This window comes from Vespula vulgaris, chromosome 4 (genome assembly GCF_905475345.1).
Source record: "Vespula vulgaris chromosome 4, iyVesVulg1.1, whole genome shotgun sequence".
Classification (NCBI taxonomy): domain Eukaryota; kingdom Metazoa; phylum Arthropoda; class Insecta; order Hymenoptera; family Vespidae; genus Vespula; species Vespula vulgaris.
In genome coordinates, this window is record NC_066589.1 from 3568841 (window position 1) to 3590298 (window position 21458).

Sequence of the window (21458 nt, forward strand, 5' to 3'; positions counted from 1 at the left end):
TATGTATCTAGTACTTTCCTACGTTTTATTCCGATTTATATTTGAGTGTAATCTTTGTATAGATATACAATATAATTTAGTTCTTACTTACTACCCTGTGCTTTAGAATATAAAGCATTAGTAATGCTAGGAAGTGTTGTAATGGAAGGATTCGATAAAGTTTGATCGGAATTGTTACTAAACGTTGGATGAAACGTATACGCTCTTGGAAGAAACGATATGTTCGTGTAGTTCGAATTTTATAATTTGTTCAAGAACAGTAATTTTTACTTCGTACGTATGAACACATTGGCACGCTTATCAATATTCTCCCAGTTCTTAAGAACATTCATCTGTGAAGACATCGATTTTATCCCCGATCGATTCTTTTTTCGACAACAGTAAATCAATATAAAAGTATCCATATACGTTAGATAATCTTTAACACTCTTGCAGCTTCCTGAATAAAATGTGATCTTTTTAAAACATCGATATACTCTGGTAAATATGTAATGACCATAGATGTACCTAATATTGTAACGATTAATTTGATTGGATTTTGAGAAATATTGCCAAATGATGGCAACGCACTTTTACTTTGTAGCGACAACTATCACATCTAAATCTAGCTACGTTCATCGAGTAAATTCGAATTGAGATTGATTTGTTAATCTATACCTATATTACGATGGAAAGTACGACAGTGGAAATACTCCGTGAAAACGTCGAGTGTTATTCTCGTTTTCCTTCGGTCCTAACATTTAATACTTTCTTCCTCTACGTTCTATTCATAAATCGTGAAATCGATCTATTAAAAATTTTATCTTGAAAAGATACCCAAGGAACGATTTCTAAATGCAAATCTAAATTAGATAATCTCTTTAAATAAGAAGCATTCAATGTCGGACAGTAGCAATGGCACTATTTTTATAAAATAATTAAAATCAATGTCGGTATAACTTTGTTCGGCGTTCACATTGATATAAACTTTTCGACTGACATGAACGATACATTTCGATCTATTAGCATGGGCATTCGCGCATAGATAATAACGAAGAGCGAAGCTAAGTAAAGAAAATTAATTGGAAAACTATTAAATGGAAAACTACTAAGATTCTGCTTATATAAAATCAACCGTTATTGTCAGTATAATTGCTACGTTCGAATATCCCGAACGATATTGCGAACGATATCTGTGCAGAAAAAGTTGCGATATAAAATCGGAATGGAACTTGATTTCCTGTTAAAAAAATGATGTCTAAAAAATGGCACTCTTCAGTAGAAACATTAGCTTCTTGTAAAATACATAAAAAAATCATTTTGGAAGGCGATAATTACGCGTATCTTTCAATCGTTTTATTGCACGGTTGACCAGCAACCAAAGATGGTTTATGATCTCATTGTACCTATCGAACATCTCTATCTGTTCATATATTCTTTTATATCAGAAATCACCTCGTGTAAACCTACTACATCATAAAAATTCGACGAATAGAAACGAAAGTAAAAGTAGAAAATGAAATTGCCGGTGGCCCGTTTATAACGATTTCTACATATATAGTACGATTTCTATATCCGTGAAAAATGACGAACAAAAGTATTCGCCGATTATTATTTATGCACTTTGTGCCGATCAGTTTTGTCAACGAAGTTATCTGATGTTCGATCATCAAAAGATTTGGTCCATATCGCATTTTAATGCAATACATGCCGTATCAAGTAAATCGGGTAACGATCCACTCAAGAAATAGGAAAACAATGAAGATTAAACGTTGGTTGGTGGATCCATAGCGCAAATAACAGCTTTCATAACGCTCGCAGCTGCCAAGGATGCATAAGGTTGCCACTCCTTGATACGAGAACCGTCCTTGTAATCGGAGATACCTCGTATCACTGCGAAACTTTCTCTACAATTTCCAAGGATACTTTCAACGACGGCGTCCATTTCAGCATCGAAAGCAAGAGCACCAAATCGAGTGGCAAATTTTTGCCTGAGTTGATCATCTCGTGCAATTTGTCGACCCGAAGCGATTGGTGCCAAGTGGATTCGAGGACAACCCTCCATTCTAATGAACATACAGGGACGATCGTAATTGAACGATAAGAGAATCAGTAAAAAAGAATAGAATCAATTTTATAAATGTACCTCTTGTTCGTCGCATCCTGAGGAGCAATAGGATGAGCAACTTCAATTACGTCTCTGTCTCCAATAGCCATGTACAATTTATCGGATTCAGGGGGTGGTGCTTTGAAGTCGTGCTCCGCTTGATTACCTAAACTTTCTATACCTTCTTTCAGATATTCTTGCCAAGGAGGACTTATTTCGTTTTCCGACTTGAAGTAAATAATAGCATATAACACTTTGTTATAATATGAAAAGTACACATTAAATGACTCACCTGTTGTTTGAGATTAACGGCTATCTCCTGAAGACCTAGATTAGGTGGACAATATTCTTTGGTCTCGAAATGATAGTTACCATTTTCGTTCGTCTTCGCACTCTCGCAGTATACGTATACATATTTTTTATTAATCAGAGTTGGATGTGAAACAACCACGTCGCCGAGCCTCACGTGCTTGTTGTAATCCGTATAATGCGGTACACCTCCGCCAACACCCACCAGGAATACGAAATCGACCTTTTGGAAAGTACCTGCGTGAAAAAAAATAATATTTTTTTGTACCATGTTCACATATACTATTTTTACGATATTGTATATTCAATAATTTTACTATTACGTTGAAAAATTTCATTCTCCGTATATTAAATTGTGTATATTAAATTAAGAGTAGATTTATAGGAAGAATCAATGCATATGCAACGAGAACTTTATTTGCTATTGGCTTATAACTAATATATTAATAGAACCATCGAATATCCGTAGATTTTATGTTCTCAAAATTCGATTATTAACTAATAATTATTCTTACCTAATAGTCTGGTTGTAGTATTTCCTGCAGCGGTCATAGCTTCTCGAGTATGACCCACGGTTGGTAGTTTTGTGCAAACGATTCTATGAGCACCGATGTTACCCAATGTATACACGTTTGATTCTCCTACAACAAATAACATTTACGTTTTAGATCACGTAAACTCGATATGTTCGATTTTCAACTTGTGTATTATACAGGTGCATCGTGCCGCTATCGAAAAATTGATATTGGACCTATGTATAGTGTAGAAATCAAATTAATCGAAAAGTTATTCATTCCAAAATTATGCATTCATCATATTCGATGTCGTTATAATTTATGTAACATTTCTTGATTAGTGATTCGTAAATTTACTATTAAACAAAAATAAATTTTTTCAAAAATAAATAAAAGATTTCATGTGAGTCATGTAAGTCATGTAAGTTTCAATAATGAACACTAAAATAAAACGGACTTTAATAAATATTAAAAATGAAAAAAATATAAAATATTTTTTATTACGTATAAATCAAACTTATTAAAAATATTATGAATAAAAATTAAATTCTTAAATTCGGTCTGTTCGTAAATCTCTATTGCAGTTGTACGTCAAACAAGAATATTCTTACATATAAGACGAAGTAATATCACTTCTGGTAGAGAAAACTAATAACCGGTTATTCGACTGTAACCATATCTGTAATCCAACCGTAACAAGTTTAATGATTTTCATAAATTTCATCGTAATACATTATACTTAATAATTGTAAAATAGGTAAATCTAAACTTTATAAATATAATTCTCCTAATTGCGTACGCAATTAGACAATAAAATTGCATTCCTCTATTACTGAGTAATGCACACAAGATAAAATTCGAACTATATAATAATAAACGCATACAACATAAAAGAATTCCATGGAGAGAACATTTCACAAAATGATATGACATGTGCCATGCTAATATGAGTTGTGTATATAAAAGTAAACGAACGATTCTCGTGTAACGACCTTCTAAATATTTAATTATTATAATTGAATAAACATAAAAGGTGAGTAGTAAATGAGATTAAAGACTTGTTAACGTGGCACAAAAATTTTTGTATCGGATGAAGATAATTAATGGTAGTGTCTTATGTACGATCGTAGCACCGTGACCCTGCAGCGTTCCTTGGATACAAGCAGATGGCAAGCTATGAAGTGACATTACAAGTAACGTTGACAACGAAAAACTAGCTATATTACAGACTACTTTACCAAAACGGCAAATCACGCGCGGAACTCCGTCTGTCATATCTGGCGATGTTGGTGTACCTAAAGTTTCATGCACGGTGAAATAGATATACATGACATGTTTTGAGATCTTATATTCAATAAATTCTCTTTATACATATATTACTGATCAGCAAACTTTGCCCAAGTATTGCTAATTGTTTAAGTAACATACATGTATATATAAGAAATAAATTAGAATAAAGTTACCACTGATATATTATTTGTTGTACTCTAATTGTAAACCACATAATGAAAAACTATTGATTTTCGCTATATTCTATTAATACTAAAATGAAGCATTGTTCCATTATTAGTATCATAAATGTAATTCATAAAATAAAATAATAAGTATTACATATGTCAGATGATTGTTTGGAAAAACCATAAAATTACAATTTCGAATACACGTTATACAGTACTCTTGAAAATAAATAATTATAAAATATTAAAAATAGAGAGACTTACCTACAGTCGTATATCGAACAAACGTTTCTTTATTTTCGATCATAGAATCTACTGCAAGCTTTTCACAATATTGTGCAGTGATAATTGCTATTGTTGGCTGCTTAGAACTGGCCATTGTAGGCATTTGTTTGACAACCTTCATGAAACATGTTTATATAATATTTATAAATATTTTGAATAAACGTACATAAATTTGATATATTTTACCTGCACTTGAGTATCTTGATGTACTACTCTAGTGAAAGCTCCATGTTCCATTGCTTTTACAACACCCTTTTCTTGTAGTTCCTTCATTTTTGCTTCAACTGCAGATACTTCCCAACCATGTTCTCTATAATATAAAATATTTTATAAGACTGAAAATTAAATATTTATTATCGATTAATATAAAATTTGTAGCATCTTACTTTGCTATGTCAATTACAGTAACTGGATTTGGATAAGCAGATTCAATAAGCTCCAACACCTTTTCAATAGTGAGCTCTACTACTTGATCCATAACAGCTTCATCTGTAGATACTATTAACAAAAGTAATAAAGAAGTAATCATATAATATAATACATAGTATAGAACTTATAAAATACTGAAGCTGTGCATCTGCATATAAAAAGTATTGCACAAAAACAAAATGACTCTGAAATGAAAAATTAGTTTGCATAAATTGCTTCTTTTATAGTTATTTATAACAACTGTTAGATACACACAGTTCTTGCAGAATAATGACATACTGTTTGTGTATATACTGAGAGTCATGCTTTAATGTTGTGAATACTCTTTGTGTATATATTGTTCCCCATATATAGAATAGAACATCTAGGTCAAGTAGACTAATTATAAACCAGCACTTACTATATTTGAATTGATACACAATCTACAGAAAGTAAACGAAATGCATCTAAAAATATGTACTGGTATTTTAAAATATAAACACTAGAAATTTTTTTATCATGATCTAAATTATTAATTGTTACATAAAGTAGTAAAAAGTGAAAGTTGTTTCCTTTTTAGTAATATGTATTTAACCTAGAAAAGAGTATAATGCAAATTATAGAGAGCAATAAGTGTTAAGCCAATATTGTTATGGTTACCAGTCTGTTGTGCTGAGCAGAGAAATATGTATCTACTGGTCAATTCTATATAAGAAAACTAATTTATTGAGTACAAAATTTGGCCTTAGTTTTATTAACACCTGTAAAGAATAGATTCTGTAAACAGTATTGACCAGAAGATATTTAATCATTATTTTCATCTACATTATGTGTATTAATTTGTGTTGTAACTAGAGGCCTGTGGATAAAAAATAAAACACAACAACAAAACATGACAAAAATGCAAAAACTTTTGTCTTCTTCTCGAACCTGTTCTCCAAATAATTTTCTTAGATGAAGGAAGTGTGATGAGTAAGTAACCGGTACGAGCTGTGAATAATAAGAGATGAAGTATAAAATGTAATAATAATACTTTACAATATATATACACATACGATAAACGTAAATAAAGTCTCCCTTAAATCATATGAATGATACAAAACATAGGAAGCTTCAAGTCAAGTATGCATTTCCTCTGGTTTCTGCTTTAATGTGCACTTGAGACAGCTGCTCCAATATCGTTCAATAAGGAACTATCAAGTTCAATGAGATTAATCAAATGAGAGATAAACCTTTACCCATGTATAACTGATTTTGCTTTTAAATAAAATAAGTGGTTTCAAAATGTTAGTTAGACTAAGAGGAATCAACAATGATAGTTGTACATTTGTTTTACTTGTATATACAAGTAGTTATGCTTTTTAAAGTTTTACTTACATGGTCTAGTTGGAAGTGAAATTGGTTCTTCAAGCTGTTTTAGTTCTACCTCTAATTTTTTAATACTGGAGTACTTGTGTTGCATTAGCTTTATTATTTTCTTTATAAATCCCACATAATCTGTTAAGTTTGTAAACGAACGTTCTATATTAATACAATTAATATGTAAAAATAAATAAATCATGTTATTTTCTATATTTTTTACCTCTTGGAAATTCTTGTGGTGCAACCAGTTCTCTGAAAAATTCTTGTGCAACAGTGGGCTGTTCAGTTTCTGAACAAGTGTCGCAAAACCAAAATTCAAGTGTCCTAGACTCTTGTGTATGTTTCCCAGTTTGTGTACTTACTAAAAATACTCTAAATTGAAGACACAGATGGGGTGGTGATATTTCACCATTTGTCACTGAAATTTAAATAAACAACAGTAATATAAGATCTATTTGATAATCAAATAATCTATTTTAAATCTATTCTAAAATCATGTAACTACCATTAATAGCTTGTTTATTGATAACTATTCCTTTGTGATCTCCACCAGCAACATGTACATTATCATTTCCATTTTCTGTGGGAGGTTCTAAAGCCTGCCTTTCTATAATTAAAGTTGTTGAATTCCCAGTTTTGCATTTTGGTGTCATTACAATATGCTCTGTTTAAACAAAATAAAGAAAAATTCAAATTTATTTTATTTTTTATTTAGAAATAATAACTATTTTTTATTATAATATATATTTTATATTTATAACATTTATTTTTTATTTAGAAATAATGTTTAGAAAGAATTATTTTTATATTTATTTACGAAGATAAAAAACTGATAAAAAAAGATAAAGAAAAAATAATCGTTGTCTATTTTTTCAAAATGTGTATCATCGATTTTTTACTCCGTTCCTGATAAAAAATGGAGCATGTTGCCCTGCTTTCATTCAGCTTCTACTTAGTGTGCAATCTGTGCACTTTAAAAATCGAAAAGTGCATTCACCTTTTTTCATCATACTCACCGATTCTTTTATCGTCCATATTTGCTCTTCTTGTATATTTTTATTTTCGAAATTGTAAAATAATTTTCTGCACAGATCAGAAAAATAGTAAAATTGAAATTTGTTCACTTCGGAAAACTTGATAAGAACCTCTTACGTACTACCTGCTCACTCGAGAGCCGAATGATCACTGACTACTCACAACCTTTTTGCGACTTTTTTATATTCTACTTCCTAACGCAGCTGAGCAGTTGCGCCTGTCAAGATGAAATGTCGACATAACCTCTCTCTCTTTCTCTATCTTTTCTAATAATTCACTGTAACCGCACAAAATTTTTTAGATATCATTAATATGAAAGTATATTATTCTTATATTAAGATCTGTGTTACAGTTTAAAATTTAAGATGGTATTAACATTATCGATTTCTATAATTTATATAGACTGACATATACACTTTAGGTTATGTTTTTTGAGAATTTGATATGATAAAATTTTCTTATAATAATATTTCAATAAATGGAACATTGTTTGTATCGTACAGTTAAAGAACTACTGATCCAAATAACGACACATGTCACCGCCCAACGCCATATTTTTATTTAAATCTGACATTCGCTCATGGTGCTCCACTTACGTCATTTCTTAGTGCACCACAATGATGAATCGTTATGACGTCATCGATATATACGAACATGTGATACATGAGATTATTTCATGGAATAATATACGCTTGTCATAAATATTTTTATTTCACTGATAAGTATTATCAAATAATTGACAACAGCTAATCTGCTACTGAAAATAAAGGCGTTTTAAAGGATTGCAAATATAAATTGATCATATAAACATTCGCAAAAGTTATTACAGTTATTATATTTCATACATGTGATACTGTCTAAGAATTACTATGCGAATAAGATAGATACATTTGATTATCAGTAAAATGAAGCAATCAATGAACATGATATAAAAATGAATCAGTATATTAGAAAATGAAAATGTTCTTCATTATTTATTGTGCTATATGTATTACCACATAGATTTATTAGTTGCTCTAAACCATGAGTTAAAAAATTCCAAAATTATATGCAAATCCAAAAATATTGACAACCACCAATGAAACACATTATTTTACAATTATACAATATAATAGAATTCATATGACGTCCTTAATACTGAACGCTTATTTAAAATATGATCAATCATACACCTTGTCTTATTTACAAGTAAATTTGATTAATTCACTGCATAAGGTCACTATTGCTGATTAACATCTATTAATGCTATTTTAATTTGAATATAAAGAAATAAATACAAAATGATGCGATAGCATATAGTCCATTAGCCTGAAAAAATATTGATTATAAGTTATTGAGTATAAGTACAGAGTCCATTTGAAAAAATAAACATAAATCTAATTTCGTGTGGAGCATTTATGTGGCTAACGTCTTAACCTTGTATTTTGCATCTTCGAGCAATGTACAAAATTTATACATATAAATTAATATTATATAAGAGAAGATATAACATGTAACATGGGCATGGTAAAGCAGATAAAAGTATGAAAAATCTATGCAAAAAGAAATGATATAAATAAGATTACATACTATAAGGATAAATTACATTTGCCTTAGAAAAAGGAATTAGATTTAACTAAATAATCGAGGTATCCTTGGAAAATTATCCTGTTATAATCTAATATAATATCGGAAAACAAATAACACAAATGAACAAAAATTTAGAAACAAACGTTAAAACTGCATTTTCCTGCACTATTTCTGCGGACAAAAACCAATCTTAAAGCTATATTAATGATATGACCACTTATTATCATTAAAACGAAATCATTTAACTTTAGTTATAATTGAATTAATTCAATTTAGTTAAATAAATGAAGATATATTCGTGAAAATTATGTTATAGTGTACAAGATTGCATCATTGTGCAGAACGATTTTTGTAAAAGAAATTTTTGTTTTAATTAAGAATAGCGTAATGAGTATCATTCGTTTTTTTAACAATATGTATATCCTTGATAAAATTTTATACCTGCGTTTTAATAAGTATCCTATATTATTTTGGCTTTAAGGTAAGCTAAACCCACATCTTATAATCCTGATTCTCTAAGTAGCATAATATCTTTATCTAAGCGGACACGATGAAATAGAGGTTAGAGATGTTAACGAAGACGGTCCGGAACTAAGATTGAGCCTGTCTAACTCCTCGTCCGCTTTGTTATTCTTTAAATCTTGTTGTGTATACAAGAATTTATTCCATTCATCGCTTCTCGGATATGCCAAATGCTGTGATTAAATATGGTAAGTAGTATTACAGTAAATATAGAATAGTAATAGTAATTAATTATGAACGCACTGATTTTATCAAAAATTATATATAAAATCTGACTCTTACCTCTGCGACATCGTAAACCCAAATTTTACCAGTGTCATCTCCGACCGTAACGTGTAAACCGCTCGGTGTCCAAGAGACTCTATTTAACGCGGGATTTCCATCGACGATAACACTAGCAGCGGGTACTTCAGTGTCCTGATTTAAATTCCAAAGATCTAATCTACCTGAATCGTCAACAGCTGCAAACAATGCTGGATGAGTTGGTGACCATGCAACATCGTACACATAATCTCCATTATGTTCGAAAGAATAAAGAGGTTTCATTTCTTTAAGACTCCATAATTTGATGGTCCAATCGATAGAGGAGGTTAAGAATAAATGAGAGAAGTCAATTCCACCTTGAACGGCATGTGTACTAATACCGGTCACCGGTCCTTGATGACCTTCAAACATTTCAACTACACCAGCTTTTGTACCATGTCGGCAGTCTATAAGCATAAAAGAAAAAGAAGAAAAACAAAAACAACTTTAACTTTATTGAAAATTCATTGTTCGATACAAAATCTATTGAAAAATATAAATATTTACCGCCGTATACGGTCCCATCCTCACTACCAACAACAAAATTATTCACATCGCCATGAGGAAAAGCTAAGCAAGTAGCCGCTATTGTTTTAGACTGTTTCAAGTATAGAATCAACGTTTCCTGTGGTTGAGACAACATATCTAAACTCCAAGAGCATAATTTACCATCCGTCGAAATACTGATCAAATTATGTGCGTTTTGCGTTCCAACAACAGTTAGGCAATAGACCGGATGCTAGAAAAAATCAATGATTGTTCTTGTAATCGAAAAGTATAAAAGAATAGATACGAATAGAAATACGAACTATAATAGTACAAAATCATAAGATGAGCAACCGCAATATCTTTTCACGATGGGAACGTGTAACGGGATTCTATATTATCTGTAACAGAATCTAATCAAGAACAAACGTATCGTTTTCGATAGATAACCACTTCATAACTGATTGAATCTTGATTGTTCTTACATATCTTAAATTCAATTAAACAATGAAATGTAGAAAAACTTACGGTATGAGCGCTAGCTGACAATGGTGTTCTTTGTACTGGCGTTCTCTTTTGTACGCGATTATCCCAGAGTACTATTTGACCAGAATAAGTACCACCCAAAATCAAATTTGGATGGAATTTCGCAAAAGTGGTCGACATCACCGGTGATTGACAATGGAAGATGAATTCTGGAGTGGCTTTCTTAAATTTCGTGTTCCAAACCAAACATACACCGTCGGGATCATTTGGGGTATCGTCATTGTTGTTGTATGAGGCCGCAAGAAGTTCTGGAAACTGCGGGGACCAATCCATCGAAGTGACACAGCGATTACGCGACCATCGTTCACAGAAGAAGGAACGATTTAACCATAATTGTTGATGGCTTTTTTCGTCCCTGTGAAAATTTTCAATTGATATACGTATATACAAAGAAAGAGAGAAAGAGAGAGGGAAAAAGTTTGAGTGAGCTAAGAAAATTATCATCTATTTCCTTACAATCCATCCTCGCCATCCATTGTACCGGTATAATCGGTATAAATGTCAATCGATTCGCCCAATGCTCTTTCCACAATCCTACTAGTACGATCGAGGAATCGTTGAAAGTCTTCCGAGAGTATGATCATCTGCTTTTCTTCCTCGCTGAACTCGCGAACTGTTTTAAAATTTGTGTTCATCACGTAGAGAAGATATAGGATGAGTATCATTCGTTCATATTTCGACAAAATAAATTTAAAAAGTACGATGTGAACGTACCTTCTTTCTTAGGTTTTTCTTTCTCCTTTTCTTGTTCTACCTGTGTAACAGCAGGCTGAACCTCTTTAACCTGCGGCAAACCATGTGGAAGAATTCCAGGTGGAAGCTTGCTTTGGAAGCTGTCCAAGTGTGGCAAGCTGTTCTCTTCATCTTCGGCTTGGGAATCATCAAATGTCAAAACTGTGGTGAATAAGCTGATTCCGCCACGTATATCCTAACTTCGATGGTTTCTATCTAGCTACCACTAACGTAACGGCTTGATATACTTTTTAAAACACAAGTCTATCGTTTATAATGTGTTATTACTTTTGACAACAAATTGACAACAGATTTCTTAGGGATGAAACGAAATATACTTGGACTTTTTATGCAAATTTATCATGTCTACAGTACGATCATTCTACGGTAACAACTTACATGCGCGAAAACGTAACTAAGGAAAGATCGAAAGGATCGAATAATACGTTTCACGCAACTATTTTATATTTACAAATTTGTCACGTATGCTTGTCGAATACACCATGCAAGGATTTATTTATTCATAACAAATAGGATATCGTTAAAAGGCTATTCGATATTTGCAAATCGTCGGAAGGATCGCTTCTCTTTTGTACAACATCTTAAAAAGAAATACCAAAGCGTTCAGTGAATGCTGGACTGACAAAATTTGCTATGCTGCACGAAATTAAATGAAAGGAAAGAGCATGAAAGTAAAATTCAAATGGCATGCAGAGAAATCAAGTATGTTTGAAAGAAAGAGAGAAAAAACTTTATCGGAGAACATCATCGAGTGAACGTCAGTTCATCACGATTTACGAAATCAAAACACAAATATTCTCCTTTTATCTTTTGTAACTTTCTCATTACAATGTCTCTCCACCCTTCGTCAACATGCAACGTCATCAAAGTGAAGTTACGAGGCGAAAATGTTAGACTGCATGTAACGTTAAATGATATGTTGATTAATAATTATGTCGCTCTTATATATGTCTTATAGGCAATAAACAATGCTGTTCTTTTGTCTGAAAAAATATTTGAAAAGAAGGAGAAAAGGATGCAGAATACGTAGTTTATTTTCGAAATATTTCGAAGAAGATCATGTTGAATACCGAATAAGTTTCGAACATATCGTAAGATACAAACGTGAGAGTCGAATGTATTTATTAACGCAGCTTCCTAAGCCTCATGCAGCATCAATGAAATATATACTTTCTACATTAAAAAACATTTTAATTTTCGATGATAGTAAAATATAAATTAGTTGATGCGATTAATACTAATTGAAATATTCTATTTGAAACGGTGGTTCTATGATTCTAATTAATTAATTATGAAATATGTTCTAATTAGTTGAAAATTCTAAGAAATTAATAGTAATGAAAATAATGATAACGTATGCATTATTATAACGAAAAAAAAACCACTGTTTTAAACGGACCAATTATTCTCTAAATGCACTGAAAATGAGAAAAATCAATCGAACGAAATAAAATTTCAATCCAATTAAAATCAAAACTAAAATGATATAATCACTATTTATATATATGTGCATGCGTGATACATAAAAAGCGAATTTGGCTGCGTTTAATCATAGAAGTCAACGACAGTTATTTAATAATACAACTCATCAAGCAATTTTGAGTAGTACTAGCAGCGATTCCCTCCTTTATTTTTGTTTTGGTGCACATGAGGCAAAGATGATAAATCTTTTAGTCAAAATAAGAAAAAGATTGCGTGAAAAATTATTTTTCTATGTAATTTCATGAATGTAAATAAATAAAAGTAGTCGACATTTATTGGTGATTAAATTAGATACTGTTAATCATCTTTAGAGAGGATTACCTACCTGTAAATTCGTCCTCCCATTCTAAACCTGGATTTAGATTGTACTCGTCTTGAAGGAGGGAAAAGAAAACGTCAATCAATTTCGTATCTTATTTTGAATATTGTTTGTAGATATGTATTTTTATAATTTCATGTCTTTGATAGAAAATCATTGATGCGTGTTAGAAAAATAACTTTCTATACTGCCGTTACAGAAAAGCTCATGATTTATAATATTTAAAAACGCATCAATGATTTATCTAGAAAGATGAAACGATCGAATTTGATGAGTCAGCATTAACATATCTATCACATGCACATACTGCTCCGTTATCGAAACTATTGTTTCTTCTGCATAATTTCTATTACAAAATGTTAAAAATATCAATAAGCATGATTTGAATACAACTCAATAGTTATATCACTCCAGGTAAAATAACATTCGAATCTTTAGATATGAAATTGGAACGAAAAGTTATTAAAGTTGCTATAAAATTTTGATAAATGATACCCTTACACCGCTTTTGTTATATATATGTGCGTGTGTGTGTGTGTGTGTGTGTGTATATATATATATATATATATATATATATATATATATATATATAAAACCCAAAAATGTTTGTAATGCTTTTGTATTATGCAGAGAACACGTTTATTTTTCTCGAATACGAGGAAATGGGATACTGTTAAATAAATTAATATCGTATAAACTCAGTATCTGCGAATTCTGGAAAGGACTGCAAGAAGCTTTCATAGCAACAAAAATTAAAGCAAGCGAGGATTCATAAATGTTAAACAACATTTTAATGTAAAATACTGACATCTCCGACTACTGATTGAAATCATGATAATGTTGAGTAATCGCTCGAGTATCGATATTGAAGAATATATTCCGAATAACGTTCCCATTTTTATAAATATGTCCGAAAGAATGAGTTGAAAAAAAAGCTCGATTCTAATCATCCGTAGTTCCTTAATGCGAAAATTCACTTATTAATTTTGTTGCTACGTCGTCTTCGCAAGACCGTAAATGTTAAAGAAAAAGCGATATTTTACGACATTAATAATGGATTTCTTAATCTATTTCTTTAAGCAACATTAATTAGACTGCTGCATCGCTAAAAAGCTTAAGCCACAGAATTGTATCGAGTGGATATAAATGTCCAGTGTATTGTGTTAATCGTTTCGTTAAAATGGGTTTGTATATATGGGAGGTGAAAAGTGAAAGTTAATCGTAAAGTCTAACGAAACCTCAACCATACTAGATCCATTCCCGTGTTAGTTAGTTTAGTCCAAAGCCAAAAAAAAACCGACCGAGATAAATAATAGCGCGCCGAGAACTCTGGAAGGTGCGTTAAGTTGTGACAAGATTTGCCAATGGATATTCGCTTTGTACAAAACTCTATAGAATCTTTGCACTTATCGAACGCGTGACTCTTAAATAGTAAAATCAGAATTAATGATCCATCGTACGTACATAAAACATAATTTTCAAGTAATATTTCATTTTGATTAAAAAATATTATTCTATTCACATTAGGTATTAGAATTTTTTTTATCTCGGTATACCTGAAGATATAATGTAACATCTTGATTCAACTCGATTCAAATATTGGTCTAATAGGAGTAATATTTCAACAATTTAAATAAATGTTTACAGATGCATCTAATCACAATAAATATTATATTGCTCGAGAGTCGGGATGTCAGATAATTATTCGAAAAGTAATACCTAGAAATATATCCAACAAAAATATATACGCATCCAATTAAATAAAAAAAAGAAAAAAAATAAATAAATTTAAAAAAAAATAGACAGAAAAAAACTAACAGTATACAAAAGCGTTCCATAAGAGAGCGGAAATCTTTGAGGGTCTGGGTGGAGAGTTGCCTTGCTAGTCTACCTCAATTTTCATTTTATTCAAGACATGATGTATCGCATCACGTTCAAAATATTTAGCTTGTGATTAAAAAATGAAATAAGAAAGGAAATATGATAGAAAAAGAAAAAAAGAGATAGAGAAAGAGAAGACATAAGAGAGAAACGGGAAAGAGAGCGTATTCTCCATAATATTTTTTATCTTACATTACTATTATATATTTCTGCGTTTCTATAAGAATATGAAATGTATGAACTTTTGTCGAAAGATCTTACCTTAAAAAAGACATATCTTTAACAAGACTAATTTGCTGCTAATTCATTAAATGTTAAACGAAAAACCGTACTATTTATAACTATCGTCTAAAACTGAAAATATTCGATTCACTTACACCAATCGTTTTACGCATATAATTTATCATTGTAAATAATGAACTGAGTGAAGCTAAACCTAAATCTGAACCTAAGCTCACTGAAAACCAAGAGAAATCATAACTTACCGTAATAGTCGAATGCATGAGCTGAGAAGGGAAGGTAAAAAATAGTACTTAGTTACGATTTTTTAAGAATGCACTATGCTAATTAAATACCTCTCTACACTCAGACCAATTAACGTTTCAAAATCAAACAATTCACAAATTATATCTTGTGAAACCAAAGAGATTGGAATATACTATGCAAATTCCTAAATTTGGAATAGGACACTCTCAAGCTGTAAATATTGCTTGAAATGTGTTTTTTCATGCTGTAACGCTATTGTGTCGAAGTAACGAAATTATACTTGTTAAAAGCGTATAATCGCATTTTCTCTTAAAATCGTAAAATATGTATTGTTATATCAGAACATATAATTTTTTTATTACAGACAACAATTACCGTTACAGCTACTATCAAGTGGAAAGTCTAAAAAGAAAAAGTAATAATGAAACGGTCAAAAGGACATCCTAAATAACGCTGAATGTAGTTAGGTGGTTATAATTCGTAAACTTTTTTACTGTGCTATGTTTGATTCCTACGAGTAAGAGGAAACGTACATATTCAATATATCCGAATTCATAACTACTTCTTGTTAACGATTTGCTCTTTCATCGTATTCGAAGCGTTCCTTTTAGACCCGCTATAATTTTTTAAAAATTAACAAAACTTCTCACGAATTTCTGAATTCTATTTTATGAATAAAAAATTTCGCGTTTAAGCACGACTCAATAATCGTTTATTAATCGTAATATTAATAAGCATCTTAAGCCAGATTCATACTTGCGTGCAGCGCAAGCATAAGTGACCATCTCCGAATAAATACCGCATAGAATAAGATATACAAGTTTTACGTCGTCATGCGTAATGTCGTAATTAAAACATGAAGAGAAAAAAAAGAACAAACACGAAAACACTTTTTTTATGGAACTTTCCGCCGCTTTTACAAATATGAATTGGCCTTTTCAATATCTCATTTACATCCCTTGTCACACTTGCGCTCGTCCCCCCAAGTTTCTCCGATAAATTTATTAAACATATATTTATGAATATTTTTAAGTATTTGTTGCAATTTTAGTTACGAATTAAGTAAGCGGGATATATGGTGAACGTTATAACACGGCAATGTAAATAGCCACTATTAATTATAATCTGGATAAAAGAGATTTTCTAAACGTCCAAATATGCATCACTAATGTTTCGTGCTTTGAAAGTCATTTAAAGTTTTCCATGTTGATAAATAAATTTATAATTATCTCCGAGCTGGTTAAATCGATACGCTCGTATCGAGATAATGATTTTATCGCGACGTATGTTTTCATAATAAACAAGTCCTTTAAAGTTAATGTATTACGTAAAACTATAATATTTGTTAGTATATTATTAAACTAAACTATTTCAAGCATGTGATAGAAGCTTTTTTGTATGCAAGCGACTCATGATCTGTACGTGGAAATATTATCTGTAATGCACATTATTTTTTTTTTTATCTAAATTATCTCTCATAAAGTTATGTATCAGAATAAATTGGGTAAAAAAAAAAGTAACCATCTTGTCTCGAATTCCCATGTACAGTTTTGGCAATATATCTAGGGTTGTAGAATCGATAGGATTTAAAAGTAATGTATATGTTCTTTGTGATATCTATAAAGAGAGATTTAAAGTACGTTGGAATATATAAATAAAACAATGATATGTAATCGTGATAATCGGCAGAGCAGTGTTCAAAGCACAAAGCACACATAGACTTGACTCTACATCCCTTCTCTTATAACGCGGACAGCGACATATCTACCTCTATAATATATCGTTGTACAACAATTATGGAAGGGTATTAAAAAAGTAGACAGAACATACATAGGTAGTTTGGTGCAGACCCACCTTTCCTGGGACGCCACCAGTCAGTCTCAAAGTAGCCTGCGGAGCAAGAGTGAGTTGGTGTTGTTGTTGAACAGGAGGAGTAGATCGTGTATTCGGAAGAAGATTTGGACAGTCCTTGTGTCCAATATGGGTTGATTTGACCAATTGTGTCGCAAAGACAAGGGAATGCGCGTTTAATAATGCCGCAAGATCAGTTAGATTAAATAACGCACATGAGCGATGTGGAATTTTAGATACGTTTTTCGAAAAAGCTGCCAAAATTAAAAGTTATTCTTTATATCTATAGAAATTTGTACATTTCCCAAAATTTTGTAGATGTAACTTGTACCATCACAGTAAAGTAGGTGGTATAAAAACGTGTCAAGTATTTAGATTATTTATATTAAAATAATTTTTTTTCGCAATGTAATAAATTAATAATAATTAAACATATAACACAAATGTGCGGGCTAACTGAATTTGCGGTATAACAAACAAACAAAATTAGGAAAGAGGACCTCCACCACCAAAAGAACCATTTCAGTCATACCCTGGTCTATTGTTAGCTGAACTATTATACCCATTATGTTCACCAATTATTTGTTACACATATAACCTAATGTTCTGTACAAATTATTAAGATCCTATATTATTGTAATAGGCTTAAATGCAAAGAAATCTCTCAATTTGTATTTATTATTCAATATTTCAATTACGGAGTTTAATGTTATTTATATATAACATTTGTTTTCATTGATATTATTTCAGAAACTGCTGCAAGATTTTTTATCTCTGTTAAAAATTATTAAAAAGAGTGCATAAAAATTTGTTAAAGTAAGATGTAAAATAAGAAAAAATTTGTTAAGAATATAATAAGATAAAAATGTATCATATTATATTTTTTTTAATAGATTAGTTTTATGTTATACATAAAAACACATTTAATGAATATGTAAGTTTCCTCGCAAGTTAAAGATAATTAAGTAAACATAATATAAAATAAGTAAACTAAATCTTAATATTATCACAATAAAAAGAAAATAAAAAGACAAATTGTATCAACACGATTAATCACATATATTCCATTAACTATTGAAAATCCGTTAATGCTTATATGGTTGAATTTGTTAGGACATATTATACCAAAGGTAGTTATTTTGGATATAACATATCTTCATACACCACCCACTTTACCATACTACATAAATTTATATATGAATATTTGTAATGTATCAAATATTAAAAACATATGTTGCACTAAGTTATCGCGAATACTATATACGTATTTAATAAATAGTAACTTTTTGATCATTTTATTCTTAAATAAGTTAAAAAATTAATTTAAAAAAATTAATTTTCAATTTAGTTTTTCTTTAGCACCCTAACAAAATAATGATGTATTTCAGTCTTACCATATGATAATATTATCGTTCTTAGAAAATGTTTTGTGTTGTCTATGAACTAATATCTTTCATAACGTATGAGTGAAACATAAAACATAGTGCATAAAATAAATAGATTAAGAAACCTGGACTCACCGTCATGAGATGTATGTGTTGTTTGAACTGTTTGAGTTTGTTTACTATAGACAACAGGCTCCTTTGGTGGAATATTGGTATTAGCAACAGAAACAATAGTCAGTTCTCTTGGTTTCCTTCGCCCAGTACTATATATAGCAAAAAAATCAATGTAAAATTTCGTTTATAATATCTATTATAAACTTATATATATATATATATATATATATATATATATATATATATATTAATATAAATACCTCTGTGTTGAATTGATGCTAGATGGTTGCAAACTTGCATCTGGTGTAGCATTAGCACTTTGCTCTGGTGTCAAAGAATTCATGCTAGATAAACTGGACAATACATCTACAAATAATGGATACTTTTAGAACTCAACTTAATTGACTAATATATATTACTATAATTTTTAGTTCTATACTTAGATATTTAAATACTCAATTTCTAAAAACCATTCTAATACTTAATTTCTAAATTATTCTATGTACCTGATACTGGTGCCATTCCCAAAGAAGAAAGCATAGCATCAATTTCTTTACGATGATCTTTGTCAGCACCTGCTGCACGTACCGTAGCTTCTTCAACCTATTATACAAAATTTATGGTAAGAATGATATAAATATTTTTAAATTTAAAACACTTTGAGATAAACGTATATAACGCAATTATCACTATCATATATAACCTTACATCTTTTTGCTCTTTTTCTCTTCTTCGCCTTTCTTTTTCCTCTCTAATAGCTTGAAGCTTTGCCTTTTTCCTTTCCAGTTCAGCTTTTCTATCGGACATCATCTTGATTGCTGACTATTGTAAAAAATAAAGACTAGTATGTAATAATTTGAGTAAATAAAAAATATAAAAAATATTAAAACATATGTTATACAGTTAACATTTAAACTTTCAATTAGAGTAACGAAATATCGATTTCCTTTTCAAAATAGTAGTACACGCGTTATTGATTTATCTTTGGATGACGTCATTTTCTGCCAAGGCTTTGAAATAATATTAAATGAGTTTCGAGGGCAAGATAATTTCACGTAGTTACGAACTAAAGACTTTATTCATTAACAGAAATATATGTATGTATCCTTAAATGGGATAGATTAATTAATATTCAAACGAGATAGAGTATCGAACGATGACCATATTCGAAGGTTGCATTTATTAATGTAATATAACGAAGCGAATATATTCTGCATCCTAAATATAAAAATAAGAGATATATTATTTTCACCTTTGTCACGGAATTAGATACGAAACCAAGAAAAATGAAGTAATAATGATTAAAATATACTACATCCTCCAAACGACACACCCGCCATATAAATTTTGGACACCGCGACTGAATTCTTCCTTCTCGTTCGTAAGTCGGCAATCAGCGCCTCTATCGCCATAAAATGGAAGACAGTATTATCACATGGTCGTAGTGGCGCTGCATTCGTTTTGTAAACGAATCGTTTTAATAATTAATCGTTAATTTTTATTTGTTTTATTGTTCATTTAGTAAAGAAATTTAATACGACACTTAAGTTTTTCGGTTAGTATCGTGTTATAAATGATAAACGCTTTATACTTTAAATTATCTCATTAGAATATAATCAGGAACTGACATATTCAAGTTACGTTAAAGATAAGAATTCGTGTGAAAAGAAAAGATCTTATAAAAACTGCAGAATGATAGAATAGAAAGTTTATAATTATCTTATATTATTAATAGTTTATTATTAATAGTTTTTTCTTACGGTTTGTGTTGTATCATTGTGATTATGTGTGCGTAGTTAATTCAACGAAATCATTATTTTTCCTCTAACCTCAAGTTTCAAAGTTCGCGCGTTAAAAAGTACAGTACATATCTCTTCGTTATAATTAAACCCGCGAAAATAGTTTCTCACAAGTTCAGTTTTAAACGGTTTTCAAAGTCAATCATGATAACGGAAATATAGAAATGGACGTGATCCGTTTTTGTAATTTATAAAAAATTGTGTGAAACAGTGTGTGTAGTGTATTGATGAAGTTCTAGTGAGGAAATTCAAGAGTCTAGATGCAGTATTCATATCATACAAGTTTCATCAATCACACAGCAAAGATTTATTCAAGAATTTTAAGTAAGTTATCTTATTTTTTTGAACATTTATTTCTTTTAATTTGACATAACGACTTTCATTGGAATTCATTATATTCTCCTTACTTTGATTTGTTTTGTAATGTATATACATATATATGTGTGTGTGTGTGTATGTGTGTGTTTTTATTTATGACTCTAACATAGATATTTTACTATGTATA

General features: G+C 30.5%; 2 protein-coding genes across 35 annotated transcripts; both read right to left on the reverse strand.

Moving 5' to 3' along the window:
* Positions 1 to 222: 222 nt before the first annotated feature.
* Positions 223 to 7945, reverse strand: LOC127063358 (uncharacterized). 5 transcript variants are annotated; one of them, XM_050993071.1, is made up of 14 exons: positions 7620 to 7945; positions 7439 to 7505; positions 6928 to 7086; positions 6643 to 6840; positions 6438 to 6557; positions 5991 to 6050; positions 5039 to 5150; positions 4839 to 4962; positions 4632 to 4767; positions 4149 to 4205; positions 2911 to 3036; positions 2379 to 2632; positions 2126 to 2313; positions 223 to 2045 (listed from the first exon to the last, which is right to left on the reverse strand). In XM_050993071.1, exons 2-14 carry the CDS (start codon positions 7455 to 7457, stop codon positions 1745 to 1747), a joined length of 1854 nt encoding a protein of 617 aa, XP_050849028.1. In that variant the 5' UTR covers positions 7458 to 7505; positions 7620 to 7945; the 3' UTR covers positions 223 to 1744. The 5 variants fall into 5 exon arrangements, with proteins under 5 accessions (XP_050849028.1, XP_050849027.1, XP_050849029.1 ...); XM_050993070.1 differs by having other exon boundaries at positions 7579 to 7945; XM_050993072.1 differs by lacking the exon at positions 4149 to 4205 and having other exon boundaries at positions 7439 to 7944.
* A 48-nt stretch (positions 7946 to 7993) lies between these two features.
* On the reverse strand, positions 7994 to 20544 carry LOC127063356 (cytoplasmic dynein 1 intermediate chain). Of its 30 annotated transcripts, none has more exons than XM_050993033.1 (14): positions 20407 to 20544; positions 19863 to 19976; positions 19661 to 19757; positions 19415 to 19520; positions 19176 to 19303; positions 17635 to 17772; positions 15804 to 15824; positions 13444 to 13491; positions 11598 to 11777; positions 11340 to 11496; positions 10866 to 11238; positions 10359 to 10590; positions 9831 to 10258; positions 7994 to 9721 (listed from the first exon to the last, which is right to left on the reverse strand). In XM_050993033.1, exons 2-14 carry the CDS (start codon positions 19962 to 19964, stop codon positions 9560 to 9562), a joined length of 2172 nt encoding a protein of 723 aa, XP_050848990.1. In that variant the 5' UTR covers positions 19965 to 19976; positions 20407 to 20544; the 3' UTR covers positions 7994 to 9559. The 30 variants fall into 30 exon arrangements, with proteins under 30 accessions (XP_050848990.1, XP_050848993.1, XP_050849002.1 ...); XM_050993036.1 differs by having other exon boundaries at positions 17659 to 17772; positions 20407 to 20496; XM_050993045.1 differs by having other exon boundaries at positions 17635 to 17694; positions 20407 to 20495.
* Positions 20545 to 21458: the final 914 nt, after the last annotated feature.